The 17,512-nt window shown below is 37.3% G+C and overlaps 1 protein-coding gene across 10 annotated transcripts in view; it reads left to right on the forward strand.

The window, feature by feature from the left end:
* LOC112046593 (protein sickie) overlaps positions 1 to 17,512 on the forward strand; it is a 292,815-nt gene that overhangs the window by 272,970 nt on the left and 2,333 nt on the right. For all 10 annotated transcript variants that reach the window (XM_052881318.1, XM_052881314.1, XM_052881316.1 and 7 more), the window contains 13 exons: positions 4,613 to 4,696; positions 7,897 to 8,025; positions 11,148 to 11,309; positions 11,710 to 11,950; positions 12,221 to 12,363; positions 12,453 to 12,608; positions 12,715 to 13,024; positions 13,113 to 13,767; positions 13,851 to 14,000; positions 14,471 to 14,664; positions 15,924 to 16,032; positions 16,414 to 16,606; positions 17,242 to 17,400. In XM_052881318.1, the coding sequence (XP_052737278.1) occupies positions 4,613 to 4,696; positions 7,897 to 8,025; positions 11,148 to 11,309; positions 11,710 to 11,950; positions 12,221 to 12,363; positions 12,453 to 12,608; positions 12,715 to 13,024; positions 13,113 to 13,767; positions 13,851 to 14,000; positions 14,471 to 14,664; positions 15,924 to 16,032; positions 16,414 to 16,606; positions 17,242 to 17,400 (2,685 nt within the window). The remainder of the gene's footprint in view (positions 1 to 4,612; positions 4,697 to 7,896; positions 8,026 to 11,147; positions 11,310 to 11,709; positions 11,951 to 12,220; positions 12,364 to 12,452; positions 12,609 to 12,714; positions 13,025 to 13,112; positions 13,768 to 13,850; positions 14,001 to 14,470; positions 14,665 to 15,923; positions 16,033 to 16,413; positions 16,607 to 17,241; positions 17,401 to 17,512) is intronic.

The raw sequence follows: 17,512 nt of genomic DNA on the forward strand, positions 1-17,512 counted from the left end.
GGACAAGTGCGTAATAACCCTGTCATCGCCTCTACATAAAAAGGTAGAGCGGTTACAACTTTCTTGTCAAACCCTTTTATTAATATTCTTGTTAAGGTTGTGTTTTGTTTTTGAATATCTCCAGAATATAAATCTTATATCTCTACAATTGTTGATTTTGTTAAGGGTTTTGCAATGCACAAATAATTACTTGTACCTAATATGAGTTTAGAGATCTTACTCGTAATAGATACATAGACAATAAGGATCGCTAAAGTCGAGTAAATGTTATTTTAACAGTTAGTAGTTATTTATTTCCTGGAATCCTATTTAAAATTATGAAAGTGAATGTGAGTTTCATTGCAACATTTTTTAATACGACGTATTTTGTAAAATTTCATACTTACCAAGACATATAGTGAAATTTCAGAAATAGTACCGCCCTATCGTTTCTGAATTTTAGAAAATAACTTTTTGACACTGGTGAAGCCGCAGCGGGAAGGTTAATTTTTTTGTACTTTTTATATCAACAATATTTTTAACAACAATTGTTAAAAAATAAAAAAAGGACTAATAAATAAGAGTAACTTCCTTCGTACCTCACTATTAAGACCACGTTGCTGGAAAGTAAATATCAGTTTCTTGTACACTTAAATCATTATCATGCACGAAACCGGTGTAATTCAAAAATGATAATCTATTTGTGGTCATTTCTGATTTCGAAACTAGTATAGATTCTCACAGCTACACAAGTTTTAGAGGAAGCGCTTGTGATTGATCTGTAAACAAAATATGTGCTTTCAAATACTCATTGCTATTGAAAAAATAAACATTACTGGCATCTTAAAGCTCATTTGTATATGATTTATGAATTCATAATTTTCAATCGGTAATAATGTATGTTTTATAAGGTTTGGAAAATCAAATAAGTTAAATACGATTGTGTAATCGTAAAGGAGTTTTTTATTATTCATATGTGGAGATTAACAATTCTATTATAATTTATTTGATTGGTTAAAATATTTGTAATTACTACAACCAAACTCTGTTACCATTATCATCATCATCATAATTATCAACCCAATTCGGCTCACTGCTGAGCTCGAGTTTCCTCTCAGAATGAGAAGGGTTAGGCCAGTAGTCCACCACGCTGGCCCAATTGGCAGGTTTCCTCACGATGATTTTCCTTCACCATTTAAGATACGTGATATTTGCTATAAACTAATTTCGTGTATGATTTATGAACTCATAATTTCCAGTCGGTAATGATTTATGTTTTATAGGGAAAATCTAAGAAGATCTTATTGTTGAATGGTTTACTAGTGAGTTGATATTATTAATTCTTCCATTTTATATTGTTTGGCTCAACAATATAAAACAAAAGAATTATTAGTGAGCCCTGAGAGTCTAGTGGTTATGACCTCTGCCTCTAATACTGGAGGGTGTGGGTTCAAATCCGGTTCGGGGAATGCACCCCCAACTTTTCAATTGTGTGCATTTTAAGAAATTAAATATCACGTGTCTCAAACGGTGAAGGAAAACATAGTGAAGAAACCTGCATACCAGAGAATTTTCTCAATTCTTTGCGTGTGTGAAATCTGCCAATCCGCATTGGGCCAGCGTGGTGGACTATTGGCCTTACCCCTCTCATTCTGAGAAGAGACTCGAGCCGCATATGGGTTGATAGTGATGATATTGTTTGGTTCGAATATTGTAACTATAAATATTAAACCAAATTCCGTTACTGTCATTTAAACAGAATTTCATTGAACTATCGATGTTAGATAATCGCAAAAACCAGAAATCACTACCTCTAGATGGCTCTAGTGGCTCATGTTTTCAATCGCAGAACGAGATACATACTAATTACCCTGTTGAACCAGTATGTGCTCTCTGAGATACGTGGGACTAAACTTAAAAATACTATTACATTTTATTAGACACTAGCCGACGCCCGCGGTTTCACCCGCGTAGTTCTTATTACCGTGAGAACACGGAGATAAAATATAGCCTATGACACTCACAAATAACGTGGCTTTCTAGTAATAAAAAGTTTTTCAAAACCGGATTTTGGCCTCCGTGGCGCAGTGGTATGCGCTGTGGATTTACAAGACGAAGGTCCTGGGTTCAATCCCCAGCTGGGCCGATTGAGATTTTCTTAACTGGTCTAGGTCTGGCTGGTGGGAGGCTTCAGCCGTGGCTAGTTACCACCCTACCGAAAAAGACGTACCGCCAAGCGATTCCGGTACGTGTAGAAACCGAAAGGGGTGTGGATTTTCATCCTACTGCTAACAAGTTAGCCCGCTTCTATCTTAGATTGCATCATCACTTACCATCACGTGAGATTGTAATCAAGAGCTAACTTGTAAAGAATAAAAAAAAATCAGTAGATCCAGAGATTGCCCACACCACAACCTTTACCTCTTTCTAATATTAGTATAAATAAAGCTATTGAAACTCAACTATACTGTGGCAAATGGCAATTCCCAAAACAACATCAATATAGAAAATTTGGTACAAATCTACTTTCTCGACCGCTGGGATGCAAAGTGGTTGAAACAATAAAAAAGGCAGTTACAAAAAATGACTCGCCAGATGAGTGTTCCCAGCTACGGAAGTGTTAGTTTTTTGCTCTAAACAGCTCATTACCACTCTGCAATCGTCACTCTTTTGTTTAAGAGAAATGTTTGTTTATTTGCGCCTTTATTTTCAATGCTGTTAACTGTTTTGTTCAACGCCACACCCAAAATAACCAATTTACAACTAGCGGACGCCCGCGACTTCGTCCGCGTAGAATATAGTTTTTCACAAATCCCTCGGGAACCATGGATTAAAAGTAGCCTATGTGTTAATCCATGCTATAAAATATCTCAATACCAAATTTCAGCTAATTCGGTTAAGTAGTCGAGGCGTGAAAGAGTAACAAACATTCATATCATTAAAATCATCATTTTTCGCAAATCTCAGAAAACCATGGATTTTTTCGGGATAAAAAGTAGCCTACGTGTTAATTCAGAGTAAAATCCATTTCCATTCCAAATTTTAGCCAAATCGCTTCAGTAGTAGCGGCGTTAAAGAGTAACAAACATCCAAACATACATCAAAACATCCATACAAACTTTCATAATATTAGTAGGATAGGATATGCTCGCCAATGAAGTTTACATTTAAATGAGAATTTGTTTTTAAAAACGAGATGAATAAAAATTTTCCTTTTGCAAAAGTTTTTAATTTTGTGTTTGTGGTTTTAATAAAATGCAGCAACGTTAAAGTTAATTTTGTAATTGAATATTCAATACTTGTTGATTTGATTATTCAATCAAATTAACAAATAACATTAGCAAGAGACATTGTAATAAATTGAATCAAGTAAAGTATCTTTCTAAAATAAATTTCCACAGATTATAATATTCATAAACTGATATCGCGTTTGGTGCAAATTGCTTAGCCCAAAGTAAGCCCTGAGTAAGACTTACAAACACATAAACTAGACATTAAAACCACGGCTATACTTTGAGCTACAAATATATAATGTTAGATACATTAAATATTCGTTATTCGTTCGTTATCAACCCATATTCGGCTCACTGTTGAGCTCGAGTCTTCTCTCAGAATGAGAGGGGTTAGGCCAATTATAGTCCACCACGCTGGCCCAATGCGGATTGGCAGACTTTACACACGCAGAGAATTAAGAAAATTCTCTGGTATGCAGGTTTCCTCACGATGTCTTCCTTCACCGTTTGAGACATGTGATATTTAATTTCTTAAAATGCGCACAACTGAAAATTTGGAGGTGCATGCCCCGGACCGGATTCGAACCCACACCCTGCGGAATCGGAGGCAGAGGTCATATCCACTAGGCTATCACAATATCACATTCACGTTAAATATATTGTATAATATTTATTTAATATAATAAATAATAAACTTACTAATAAAAGATAAAACACTTAACTTCTACCTATACTAAATCCTTTGTGAATATAAAATTGTGTTATTACATCCACTGCCTCTGAAGGTAATGATAAGCTAAAGTGTCGACTGTCTGATAGATAAGTCTAAATGCCAGGTGGACGTAACTAGACACTGCAACCACGTATCCCTGTGAACTAATCCCTAACGATATAAAAATACTCTACGTTTGCACTCGCCTTAATAACATGTGCATTTATTGAATGTGAGAAACTTAACTCATGTAATTATAGATTAATTTATAAAGCCTAAGAAAATAACATTTTTTTTAACTGACTTTAACTGAGCCGTGATAGCTCGGTGGCCTCAGAGCAGTGACCTCTACCTCCGATTCCGGAGGGTGTGTGTACAATTACGGTCCGGGGCATGCACCTCCAACTTTTCAGTTGTGTGCATTTTAATAAATTAAATATCACGTGTCTCAAACGGGGAAGGAAAACATCGTGAGGAAATCTGCGTACCAGAGAATTTTCTTAATTCTCTCTCATTCTGAGAGGAGACTCGAGCTCAGCAGTGAGCCGAATATGGGTTGATACCGAATACTCAACTCCTTATTGATGCTGCAATATCATAACTTTGTGACGAGTTTTCTTAAATAAACTGTCTTGTCTTCTTTCTATTTTAATTGTACGTCATTTAAGATCAATTTTCTTTGTTATAGGCACATGTGGTGTCAGCCTTCGAGCAGAGTCTCTCCAATATGACACAACGACTGCAGCAGCTAACGGCAACAGCAGAAAGAAAGGTAATTGGAGTTTAACATCATCATCATTATAACCAGATGGTTGTCCACTGCTGAACATGTTTTTAAGCCGCCTGTATGCAGCGACTGCAATACGTTTGATATCTTTAGTCCATCTAGTAGCGGGTCAACCAGCACTGCGCTTTCCGATGCGGGGTCGACATTCTTGCACCTTGGGATCCACTCATCTTCCATCAACTTGATCTATAGACTCTTCGTACTATGCCGTGCCCATTGCCACTTCAGCTTTTGGACTTGTTGAGCTATGTGTAACTCTGGTTCTTTTGCGTATCTCTGATTCGATCACGCTGAGATACTCCGAGCATTTTTTTTTTGTTTTCTCTTCAGAACCCAAGAATCCCTTCAGACTTCTGCTGGCTAGTCAGCATGTCTGACTTGCGTGAAAAATAACCCCTGTACTCCGAAACCGCTTGGCATTTCTTCACGCTGACCTTTCTGATATTATCTTTATCTCTCTTGCTTTTCTTCTATCTTCTTTTCATCGTTGCTTAGGGTATATGGGTGTACTTTTGCCACTCTTCATCGCTCGACAGCATGCGGGTGATAAAGTTTGCGACATTTACCTCGTCGCTTGTTCCTTCGGCCGCAGTTTACTCCGAGCATACGAGTACTCTTATATGTTTAACATACATATTTTTAATTCTTAAATAAAAAGTACATATTATTTTATCGGTCGGCAATCTATTTTACGCATTGCGGTGTTTTTCAGTGCGTGTCCTTGCTTCCTGTCTTTGTAGTGGTTAGTAATTGCTATAACTTAATATAAGCCCCACCTAACATGGATGTAGTCATCTACATTGTAATATGTACTTAAAGGCTTATTAGAATAAGAGTTTCTGGTATGCGAGAATCAATTTTTCTCGTCATAAAAACCATCCTAGAACTTCAACAAATATTAAAAAAAAAGAATTGACCAAATTGGTCCAGGCGTTGTTGAGTTGTGCGCTTACCAACGCATTTTGCGATTCATTTTTATATTATAGATAATAATAACCAAAATAGTGAATAACCCAGCTGTGAGTCTGTTATATTACCTTATATTACGAGTATAATCACGAAAAGTTACAAACCTCTATTAGTTACATTTCTTAAGAAGCCAGCGATCAATTTACATATGACCCTGTTAACAATACGTCGTGCCAGTAGGTTATAGGTATCTAGCCTACTGATCAACTCATAGATTTTCATTCAAATCTTGTATTTTAAGCAACTATAAGTATACTGAGCTTTAGATATCTTTAATATGAATCTTTTCAATATTTTTATCTATATCTAGTATTACCAGTAACACCTTTTTTAAGTAAATGGGTAGGGTAGGGTAAGAACTGTCTTTCAATTTGAATTACTTCTAATTCTTTTCTTCATCATTATTAATACTTTTCACAATATTTAATAAAATATTTTTTGTTGTAGGAAAAATTAAATTTGTAGACATACTTACATTATGTACATAGGTACATAAAACTTATTCCACCATTAGGTACTATATTTTATAGCAGAAACTAAGATCAAAATAATAATTACTTAATAAATTTGATAGGCCGTCCACCATCAATACCTAATTTACAGAGCCAATTTCACTTAAAATCAATTTGCTACAATTGCATTAACCATAGATAAATTGTAAATAACTGTGCTCAATAATACAGCCTATATAGAGAGACAGTTATTAGATAGTCTATCTGAAATCGTTTTCTAGATACTAAACTTGTTATTGAGGATCACTTTCACGATGTAGCCTTGAACTAAGCTTTTGTGCAGGACTTCTTGCGTATAACCTCATTCTGTAACAGACTTGTCTAATATAATATATTGTGTGAGAAAGTTTGTGAAGTCAATCACGCAAGGCTGAATTGAGATAGATCCTGTTATGATATACAACACTCTACGAGTCTATAGAAGCCTAATTGATCACTTATAACATTTTCAAAAGCGTCTTGCAATTAGGTATTATCATGATCTACTTATATTAAATCAATTATCATACCAATATTATATTATTGGTTTGAACTATCTAGTTCTCCCTTAAATATAGGTTTATTATATACGTATATCAGTATGATTTATTTAAACTGCCCTATATATTGATGAGTTACTAATAAGCATGTTCACTCACATTAAAAACCTAGGTAATTTGTTATTTTTATTAATTGACGTTAGTATAGTATTGTCCAGTACCTACCTATGTATGTATTTGATACAGCCGATGATTATCCAAAATACATAGATACAAAGGTACCGTACCATACATAAAGTAGTAGCTTAAGTTGACGAAATTTCAGCTTTTTAACCGACTTTTAAAAAGGAGGAGGTTCTACGTTCGGCTGTATGTATGTTTTTTTCATAATACGATGTTCATGACGAGAGCTCTTCCTTACGAATATACCTACTATTGTATACGAGTAACATTCGTTTAAGAATCCTGTGTTATCATGTACGTGGTATTGACCTGATTGACCTTGTCTAGATTATAATGATAAAACGTGTGACACAATTTGTATCTATTTATATGACCGACTTAATCAGTGAGATATGAGTTCAACTAATTGGCTTAGACTTTGTGGTTGGTACTCTCTTTCCATGCTTTCGTTATAGCACCTGCTGATGACTTTCTAATTTCTTCTCTAATTAGGTTTATTGTGTGATTTTTAGCGACGTTTTGTGGTTATCATGTTCATAAAATTATCATAGCGCAGCTGCATTTATTTTTAATTTAAGTTTCTAAATTGGTATGCTTTCATTTCTAATGTAAATTTAACTTATTCCTGTTCATGCGTTGACTTACTGTAAATATTTTTTGCATCGTCAATGAGAGAGGGGCTTGATGAGTGGTTGATATTCATTTAGGTACATACTTAGATATTTATACAATATCTTGCTTTAGTTATTTAATATTTTAATGACAATAAAATATGCTATTTAGGAATATTTTAAGAAATGTTTCGAATTATTACACAGTTTGCATTTTGAATACTCTACACTTAAGGGTATTCGAGAGGTATTGTGTTCGATCTCAGTCCCTGGACTATTATATATATATTACATATTATCTATATAAGTAAAGACTTTTGTCTTAGTTCAATAAGAAAGGGCCAAATAATGGTCATGTTGGTAAATTATTATTAGTTTAAGTGACAACATGGTCTGTAAAAGGTGTTTAACTGCGATTTTTTGTTTATAAGGATTCCGAGTTAACGGACCTTCGTCAGACGATCGAGCTGCTTCGGAAGCAGTCGATCCAGGCGGGTCTCACCACAGCGCATATGCAGTCCATGGGAATTCGAGCCGATGGCGTCAATGTCACGGGGCAGGTAAGTTAATCAAAATTTTAATACCTTGTTCGTACACTATTACTTCACTTATATTTCTTAAATAAATTTAAGGATTTTCATTTAAAGGTCATAATGTCTTATAGGACATAATGGGAAATTCTTCCGTAGTCCATAAACTGCTTGTAATACCTACAACTACTATCACCTACTCGTATACCTAGCTGAAATATTGTAATCAAATCGTCTGGACATTATTTATATGTTTATCACCTATAATCAGCCATTGACGGTCAATTATTCTCACGTTTCTGCAGCGCAAACGGAAGCGAAGACGAGCCGTCATGCACGCAGCGACCAATATCAGTCGTTATAGTCTTGGGTGCTGCAGTAACGTGAGAATAATTGATCGTCAAGTTCATGTTTCCTCACGATGTTTTTCTTCACCGTTTGAGACACGTGATATTAAATCTGAAAATGCACACAACTGAAAAGTTGAAGGTGCATGCCCCGGACCGGATTCGAACCTACACCCTCCGGAATTGGAGGCAGAGGTCATATCCACTGGGCTATCACGTATCGCCATGTAAATGATCACCACATTTAAAGAACACAAAAGAGCATGTAAAGAAAATTTACCCAATTTGTATAAATAGTCTTAAGACTATTACTAGTACGTAATTGTTTAATTTTGTCACGTTCACCTGTAATTAGGGTAGGTACACATCGTGATCACACTGTTCGCGGCACTAACACTGAGGCTCGTGATTAAATTAACACTGTTATGTGGGTCAACCATCAATCATTGCGTAAGATTGTTAAAGGCTCTTGATATAATGAGATCATATATGTACATACTAGCGGACGCCCGCGACTTCGTTCGCCCTTAGACCACCTTAATTCTTCCCTCTAGCAAAATCCGTTCTTAGCGGACCAATTTAAAAACTACCTCCCTGCTAAATTTCATCTTTAACGTCAAGCGGTTTTTGAGATTTCGTCATGAATGACCTTTCGCATTTATATGTATATCTATGTATACTAAAATTATAAAGCTGAAGAGTTTGTGTTTGTTTCTTTGGTTGAACGCGGTAATCTCAGGAACTACTGGTCCGATTTGAAAATATCTTTCAGTGTTAGATAGCCCATTTATCGAGAAAGGCTATAGGTTATTATTATCCCCGTACTCTTACGGGAACGAGAGCCACGCGGGTGAAACCACGCAGCGTCAGCTTGTTAAGATATAAAGCCTTGATAGCCCAGTGGATATGACCTCTGCCTTCGATTCGGAGGGCGTAGGGTCGAACACCGTCCGGGAATGCACCTCCAACTTTTCAGTTGTGTGCATTTTAAGAAATTAAATAGCACGTGTGATATTTCATTGAAAAGGTAAACGGTGAAGGAAAAACCTGCATATTTCAGAATGTTCTTAATTCTTTAAGTGTGTGAAGTCTGCCAATCTGCATTGCAATTGCAATATTGGCCTAACCTTTCTTATTCTGAGGAGACTCATGCTCAACTGTGAGCCTTAAATAGGTTGAGAACGACGAAGTTTAGTTTGCAACTTGATTAAAAAATTCTAATACGGCAGTTCCGTGTGAAAACGCTATAATACCTAGTGGTAGATAGGTATGGCACCAATCACACGCTTTTTAATCAATAATTGTAAAGCAAGCTTACGTCTTGTATAGATATACCTATCGTCACACGATATATCTGACACGTGAAAGTATATCTACTGATGAAAAAACACAAACGAAATTATCTAGTAGTTGTATTTCTAAAAGAAACATCATGTTTTAATATAAATTATAAATACTCAACAGAAATCAATGTTAGAACACTATTACTACTACCCTCCATTACGAAAAAAGTAAAATTTGTGTACCAACCCTAGTTAGAAACACTACTAAAATTTATAATATAAGTAAGGAGATACAAAAACCTATCATAGTCGTGATCGAATCAGAAATGAGGAGGTCTGCAGCAGACAAACCAAAGTCACTGACATAGCTCAGCGAGTCGCGAAGCAGAAGTTGTAATGGGCCACATTAAAATGGCCACAGTTCGAAGATCCTATAAACGTTGGGGTCCCAAGATGCTGGAATGGCGACCCCGCACCGGAAAGCGCAGTGTTGGCCGACCTCCAACTAGGTGGACCGAGGATATTAAGCGAGTTGCAGGGAGCCGCTGGATGTTGGCGGCTCGAGACCGTTGTGATTGGAGGTCCATGCAAGAGGTCTATGTATGTCTATGAATGATGATGAGATACAAAAAATAGGCGCATTGAAAACTTTGTCCTAAAGAAACCAATACGTACGAAAGATTAATTTAAGGACTAAATTGTTTATAATGACATTGTTTTCAAAGGTATCTTTTTCCTAGATTGACAAAATGTATATAGATATTCATTTTAATGATATAAAAATATACATATAGAAATAAATATGCGTTGAAGTAGTCGCAGTCTTCCGCAAATGACCAATACACATTTAAAACGTTCATTGTACCTCGTTACACATTTAAAACGTTCATTGTAAAGTGACTCGACACAACGTCCTGTTACCAGTGCTCCAACGCCGCTCGTCGTGTTATTATTTAATGGAGCATCTAATTATTTATAATTCAACTGACGTGCATACGTATTGAACGTTTTATAAGCGATAATCAGAATTAATGGGCGTTAGAAAACGGCATTTCCTTCTTGTGAAGCCAGTTCAATTACTATGCGTTTTATCCTTAATACTGAATTACTAGAAAGTTATGTATCTATTGGAATCTAAGATTTATTTTGCGCGCTTGAATAGCGGTTTTTCTTATTAAGTAATTATATATACAAATAATAATTTAATAAGTAGAATATACCAACAGGAAATATAGTACTTTATGCTTGATGAGTTAATCATGTTTACTTAAGAGTTTCTATATTGACTTTTGATCCTATCATCAGATTAGCTCCCTATTAGGTATCATATACCATTGTCACCAAATGTTGCAAGTCCAAACGAATATCAAACAGAAAGTGGTTCTAAAATATCCTTTAAGACTTGACTACAGCTACAGTTAAATAAAAGAAAAATAAAAAGTAAAAAACATATTATAGTTACATATGCTTACTGTAAAATTACAACATACAGTTAGTTATAATCTTATATTTGTCTTATTAGGAACCAAATCCACCGCAAACACAACAGTTTTCACCACAAAGGCTGGCTCAAGGAAATGGCGCAATCACGCGACATCTCTCTACTGACAGTGTTTCGAGCATCAACAGCCTCAGTAGTGGATCATCAGTACCCCATGATAAAAAACACAAAAAGAAAGGCTGGGTAAGTTATATACCAATTTATTATACCTATACTAATATTATAAAACTGAAGGGTTTGTTTGTTTGGTCTCAGGAACTACTGGTCCGATTTTAAAACATTCTTTCAGTGTTCCATTTAATGGCTATATTTTATCCCCGTATTCCTACGGAAAACGGAATCACAAGCGGGTGAAACCTCGCGGCGTCTACTAGTTAAGAAATAAAGCAGTATCCACTTTCAGACGACAAATTCTGCAATGCAACTATAAGGTATACTTAGGATAGCATTAACATTTCTTGGAAGCTATAAAGCAAATTATTATTGTCTGAAATCCACATACAGGCTGGTTACAAAGCAGCCTGTATGTGGATTTAAATTGGCCACTTAGCCAATCAGTAAAATAAACGATTTCCTGTGACAGCTGCGCTCATCGTTCACAAAAGCTTTCTCGCGAAATGCCAAGATATCTAAAACGGCGAAGCACTCCTCCCTCGGGCAACTGTCGTCGCAAGACAGCTCGTCGGGCTCGCACCACTACGACGACCCGCACACGATCCGAGAAGGAAGCAACGAGAACAGTCTCGAACATTCCCACGAAACTCTTGACAACTCCAAAGATAAAACGACTTGCCCTGCAGCTAACGCCGAGGAACAAACCAAAGGTGAGTAACGCTAACAACGTATCTGCAAATTCAATTTTGCACAAATGCACAAATTCTATTAGTGCATCGTGAATGTTGATAGCATTTCCCCATTAAATGAAAGCAGGTGAAATTAGGTTAAGTGAAAGCTGCACTTTGCTTTAGGACCGTACTTACTAATTTTGGGAGGCATAAGTAAATAATTTATGTTCAAGCATTTAACAAATAGAAAATATAGAGAGTTGTCAGTAAAGTCGTAAAAATGATTGTGACACGTTGTTAAAATTACAGAAAAACAAGATCAAGCCGTCTTAGTAGATGAATTGAAACGACAGTTACGTGAAAAGGATTTGGTACTAACAGATATAAGGCTAGAAGCGCTAAGTTCGGCTCATCAACTCGAAAGTCTTAAGGATACAGTGATTAAAATGAGGGTAAGATTTTTTTAGATGTCTGGAAAAACACAAATTAGTGGCTAAAGTTACTTTGCCCTCCTTAAAACGGTCGTGTTTATTTTTTACAGAATGAGATGCTTAACTTGAAGCACAATAACGAGCGTTTGCAGCGACTTGTGACGTCTAGATCTCTTGCGGGAAGTCAGAGCTCATTAGGCACAGGCGGCTCCGCTGTGGAAGATCCAAGACGATTCAGTCTGGCTGACCAAAGTACTATGCATCAGGTAATGAGAATTATCTTTTTATTTCATAAACATTGGAAAAATAATAATCCTAGTGTTTAAATGTGCCTATAATACAAATAATTAATTATATTTTTTAATATTTCAGGCGGTGCTAGATATTCATTCACAACCTCTCGATTTAGACTTTAACTGTATGTCTTCAACTCCTTCAAGAGATCTTTCAAAGAAAGGCTCACCAAAAACGAGCATAGTAGAACCGATATACGGTAATAAAGCAGTTTGCGAACTCAATGAAAACAGTGAAGCCTTATTGGGAGCTTTAAATGGTGCGAGTGACATATTTACAAACGGTCTGAGCGCCGGAGACAGAATAAGTGGCGATTACGATATCAATACAGTGCTACCGCCCCCTAAAAGCCGTGAGTTGGCGATAGGGGAAAGCTATTCAGATATCGGTAAGGTTTTATTGGTTTCCTTATCATACACACAATGGTTTGTGAGACAAAGGCAATCTATTAAACGATCTTTCTGCATTGTTTTCAGGTGTTGCCGATAGTCAAGGAGATACGACGGATGGGAAGAAAATAGCGATCGCTGTGTATTTGGGTCAGCCGGAAACATTCCAAAGATATTTTGAAGAAGTGCAAGATACTCTCACTGAGTCAGAGTGCAGATTTTACGCCAAGCAAACGGCTAGCTCGTTCAATAACCATTTCGATAAGCAGCCGAGCTTTGATTCGCCGAGAATTTCTCAAACACATAGCCCCGAAATAGAAACCCAAGATTATCCCCAATCTATTAATAAGTCAAACACAAATAGCCTTAAAAGTAATAAATCGACGCACAGTAATTCTTATAAGAACGTGTACAATAGTGATTCGACAATAAACTGTAATGAGTTTACCATAGCGTACACGTATATATCTGGCAAGACTACTTGGCAGAATTTAGACTATATAGTTAGGAAAACATTCAAGGACTATTTGTCGAGGATAGATCCTGGAACGAATCTCGGTTTGAATACGGATTCAATAACGTCTTACCATTTGGGAGAAGCGACCCGCGGTCCCGAAATTGGTTTTCCCGAGTTATTGCCCTGCGGCTATATTGTCGGGACCGTAAATACATTGTACATTTGTTTACAAGGAGTAGGGAGCCTGGCATTCGATAGCCTCATACCAAAAAATATTGTATATAGGTACGTAAATAGTGAACAACAAATTTTATTACGCAGCTAGCCTCATGTCCAATCACTTACCCATATAACTTTATTGTTTATAGGTACGTTTCACTTTTATCGGAACACCGGAGGGTAATACTTTGCGGGCCGAGTGGTACTGGGAAATCGTATTTGGCGGCAAAATTGGCGGAATTTTATGTACAGAGAACGCAGCGAAGAGGAAATCCAGTAGAAGCCGTGGCAACGTTTAAGTATGTTTTCATTTCCTTTGTATTTCCGTGAACGATTATTTCGTAAACTGCCGGTGCCGGTTAACATATAAAAAGTATTTGGATATTATATTAGTGACTCAGACTGATACCTTCCCAATTCCGTGGGAATACTGGGATAAGGTATGATCTATGTTACTCCCTGACAATGTAGCTTTTTATTGGTGAAAGAATTTTTCAAACGTTCCAGTAGTTATAATATTAAATGTATATTAATGGTAGTAATTAATTGGCGGTTATTGGAATTAGCAACCTTCATCCATCATCCTATCCTAGGCATGTTGTAGGGACTTGAAAACACTACGATCCTGAGTCCCTGCATACAGAAACTCCTGGCTACTGACTCGCTTGATGTCAACAGTCAATCTAATTGTGACTCTTGTCGTTACTGAAAAGCGCACCAGCCTTAAGGACTTTCAAATAGGTATTAACTGTTCAACTTGTTCTTTCAGCGTGGACCGTAAGTCATGTAACGAGCTACGCGCGTACCTCGCCAACATCGCGGAGCAGTGTAGCGGAGCAGCGGCTGGGGAGGAGGCCCTGCCAGCGGTGGTCGTGCTGGACAATCTGCAACACGCATCAGCGCTGGGTGACGCCTTCGCTGGCCTCTTACCACCTGATACCAGGAACATGCCCGTTATAATTGGTAAGTCTTTCTCAAGAATGAAATAATCTCGCGTTTGAGAACCTCATCTGGTCCTGCAGCTAAGTGACACATCAATCAATCTCTGTCTACAAATGCTGTCGCTAAAGCTTCGAAAACTAAAAAAAATATGTGGATGACATTCGTTATCGATAGCTCAAATTATCACATATAACAATCGTAGGTATATTTTTTAGTTTTTTATAAGGAATACACTTGCTTAGAGGTTTCTTATTGTCTTAACTCTTAAAGATACCTTAGGTTGTAAGAATCGGGAAACTCAGATATTGGGAGGGAATTCCATACCCGAGCCTAGCGTACCTACCTATATGAACAGAAGACGGAAAACGCTTTGTAAATTTTCCAAATATTTTCTAGACAAATCGCACATCTTAGGTAATGTGCTTGTAAACTAAGCCTACTCACATAATTAGAATCAATGAATTTTGAATTTCTTAGATCAAGCTAGCGATTCAACAAACACTTACTTAGATAAATCATTGAAATGCTGTTAAATTGAATTTGAAAATCAATGGATCGATGGATGATAAAAAATAGATGTATTATTTCTACATACCTACTCATACATATTCAAGCATTAAAAAACTATATTAATAAAAAACATTAAGTAGTTGTGTAAGAAAACATATTATAACAGGCATTGTTATCTAGGTAGGTATGTTGTTTTTTATCTCATGATGTAGCTCCTAGCTTAATAATATCAATACGTAACAAACGACCATTGACACATCAGAATAAACATTTCCGCTGCACAATTATTGTGTCTTAGAGTATTTAAACCTTGACCACACTATACATGTACCTACCTTATATACCTAATAGGTACGATGCGGTGTATTACTTGTGTCAAAATGAAATAGGTATTTCTTAAACATAAAAAAATATTCCTAAGTACATACCTAGACTGATATAGCCCTGTAGTTATTTCTACCTTCTGCCTCTGCCTTCAAATCTGAGGGCGTAGGTTCGAATCGTATGGCATGCAATGCACCTCCAACTTTTCAATTAGGTAGGCTCTGTGAAATTAAATATCATGTTTCTCAAACGGTGAAGGAACAACATCATGAGGAAGCCTGCATACCTGAGAATTTTCACAATTCTCTACGTCTCATTCTAGACTCGCGCTTAACTGTTTGTATAGTTAGAATATGGGTTGTTAGTGATGATGATGATACCTAAGACGTATACCTATCTTACATAAATACCTATCTACCATTACAAGTTAATTTCCGTTTCAACAGGCACAATGTCACAAGCAACGTGTAATACAACAAACCTTCAATTGCACCATAACTTCAGATGGCTTCTTACTGCCAACCATATGGAACCTGTAAAAGGATTTTTAGCCAGGTAAGATAACATTACAATTCGTTATTATGTAATAATTTAAGTATGCAGGTAAATTATGGAAAGCTATGAAAAATCAAGTACCTTCATTTTTCATAGCTTTCCACATTAGCACATAATATAGTAGAATCATAATCTAGGCTTAACAGATTTGTTGCTTGTCGTACTTGCGGATGGTTTCATAAAATTTGCACATTTTTAATCAGCTCAGTGTGTAGTGTAAAATAGGCAGTGTAAAATACCTACCTAGGCACCGTATACAGTAACTAAAGAACAGAAAAAACTTGCGTTCTTTTATCTAAAAAGAGATGATACCTAATTATGATCAAATGACCTGTAGTTTTGAGTTTGACCTTACATTAATGGCAAACATTTTACTTACAGATATCTTCGTCGGAAGCTATTCTCATTGGAGCTGCGATTAGGCCGTCGTGAGCCAGCGTTGGCGGCAGTACTGGAATGGCTTCCAGGGGTGTGGTCGACTCTCAATGCATTCCTAGAGGCGCACTCTTCGAGCGATGTCACCGTCGGGCCACGACTCTTCCTCGCCTGCCCTATGGACTTGGAAGCTAGTCAGGTAAATTCTACCCTATCGTTTTGGGGGACACTAGAACACGCGAAGAGGAAGTACCGGGCCCGCTCTCTCACTGATTCGGCCCGTATGACTACGAAGTCGGGTGGGCCATGGGAGATGGTGGGTTGTCCCTACCGTTTTATGGATTTTTGCAATTTTATTTCTTTGTATTGCAGTCTATAATACAAGAAAGGTTCTAAGAAATGGAATCTGTTAAAAACCAGGTTTGTTGTTTGCAGAAATGCAAATCATGTAGGTATCTACTGATAAAAATACTTCAAAGTCACTCAGCGGGCGATGGAGTGAGCTATGCGTAGAGTTTCTCTGCGAGATCGAATCAGAAATTACGAGATCCACAGAAGAACTAGTCACTGACATAGCTCAGCGAGTCGCGAAGCTGAAGTGGCAATGGACAGAGCACATAGTTCGATGGGCATTGGGATCCCAATGCACAATGTTGGTCGATTCCCCATTAGGCGGACTGAAGACATCAAGTGAGTTGCTGTGAGGCACTGGATGCTGGCGGTTCGAGGCCGTTCGGAAATCCATGCAAGAGGTCTATGTCAACCACTGGACGTCCATCGACTGTTGTCTGTTTGATGACGATGATGATGAACTAACCTTGTGATCTTCCCCAGGCGTGGTTCGCGGACGTGTGGAACTACAGCATCGTGCCGTACGCGTCGGAGGCGGTGCGCGAGGGCGTGGCGCTGTACGGGCGGCGGCGGCACGCGGCCGTGGACCCGCTGCAGCACGTCAAGTCCAGCTACCCGTGGAGGGAGCCCAACCATTCACATGTACGTGCCACTTCTGTACCATTTTTTTTCACTTTCAGTTAGGCCTTGACTACAGTCTCAATTCTCACCTGATGATACGTGATGATGCAATCTAACATGGAGATAAGATAAC

This window comes from Bicyclus anynana, chromosome 4 (assembly GCF_947172395.1).
Source record: "Bicyclus anynana chromosome 4, ilBicAnyn1.1, whole genome shotgun sequence".
Taxonomy (NCBI): Eukaryota; Metazoa; Arthropoda; class Insecta; order Lepidoptera; family Nymphalidae; genus Bicyclus; species Bicyclus anynana.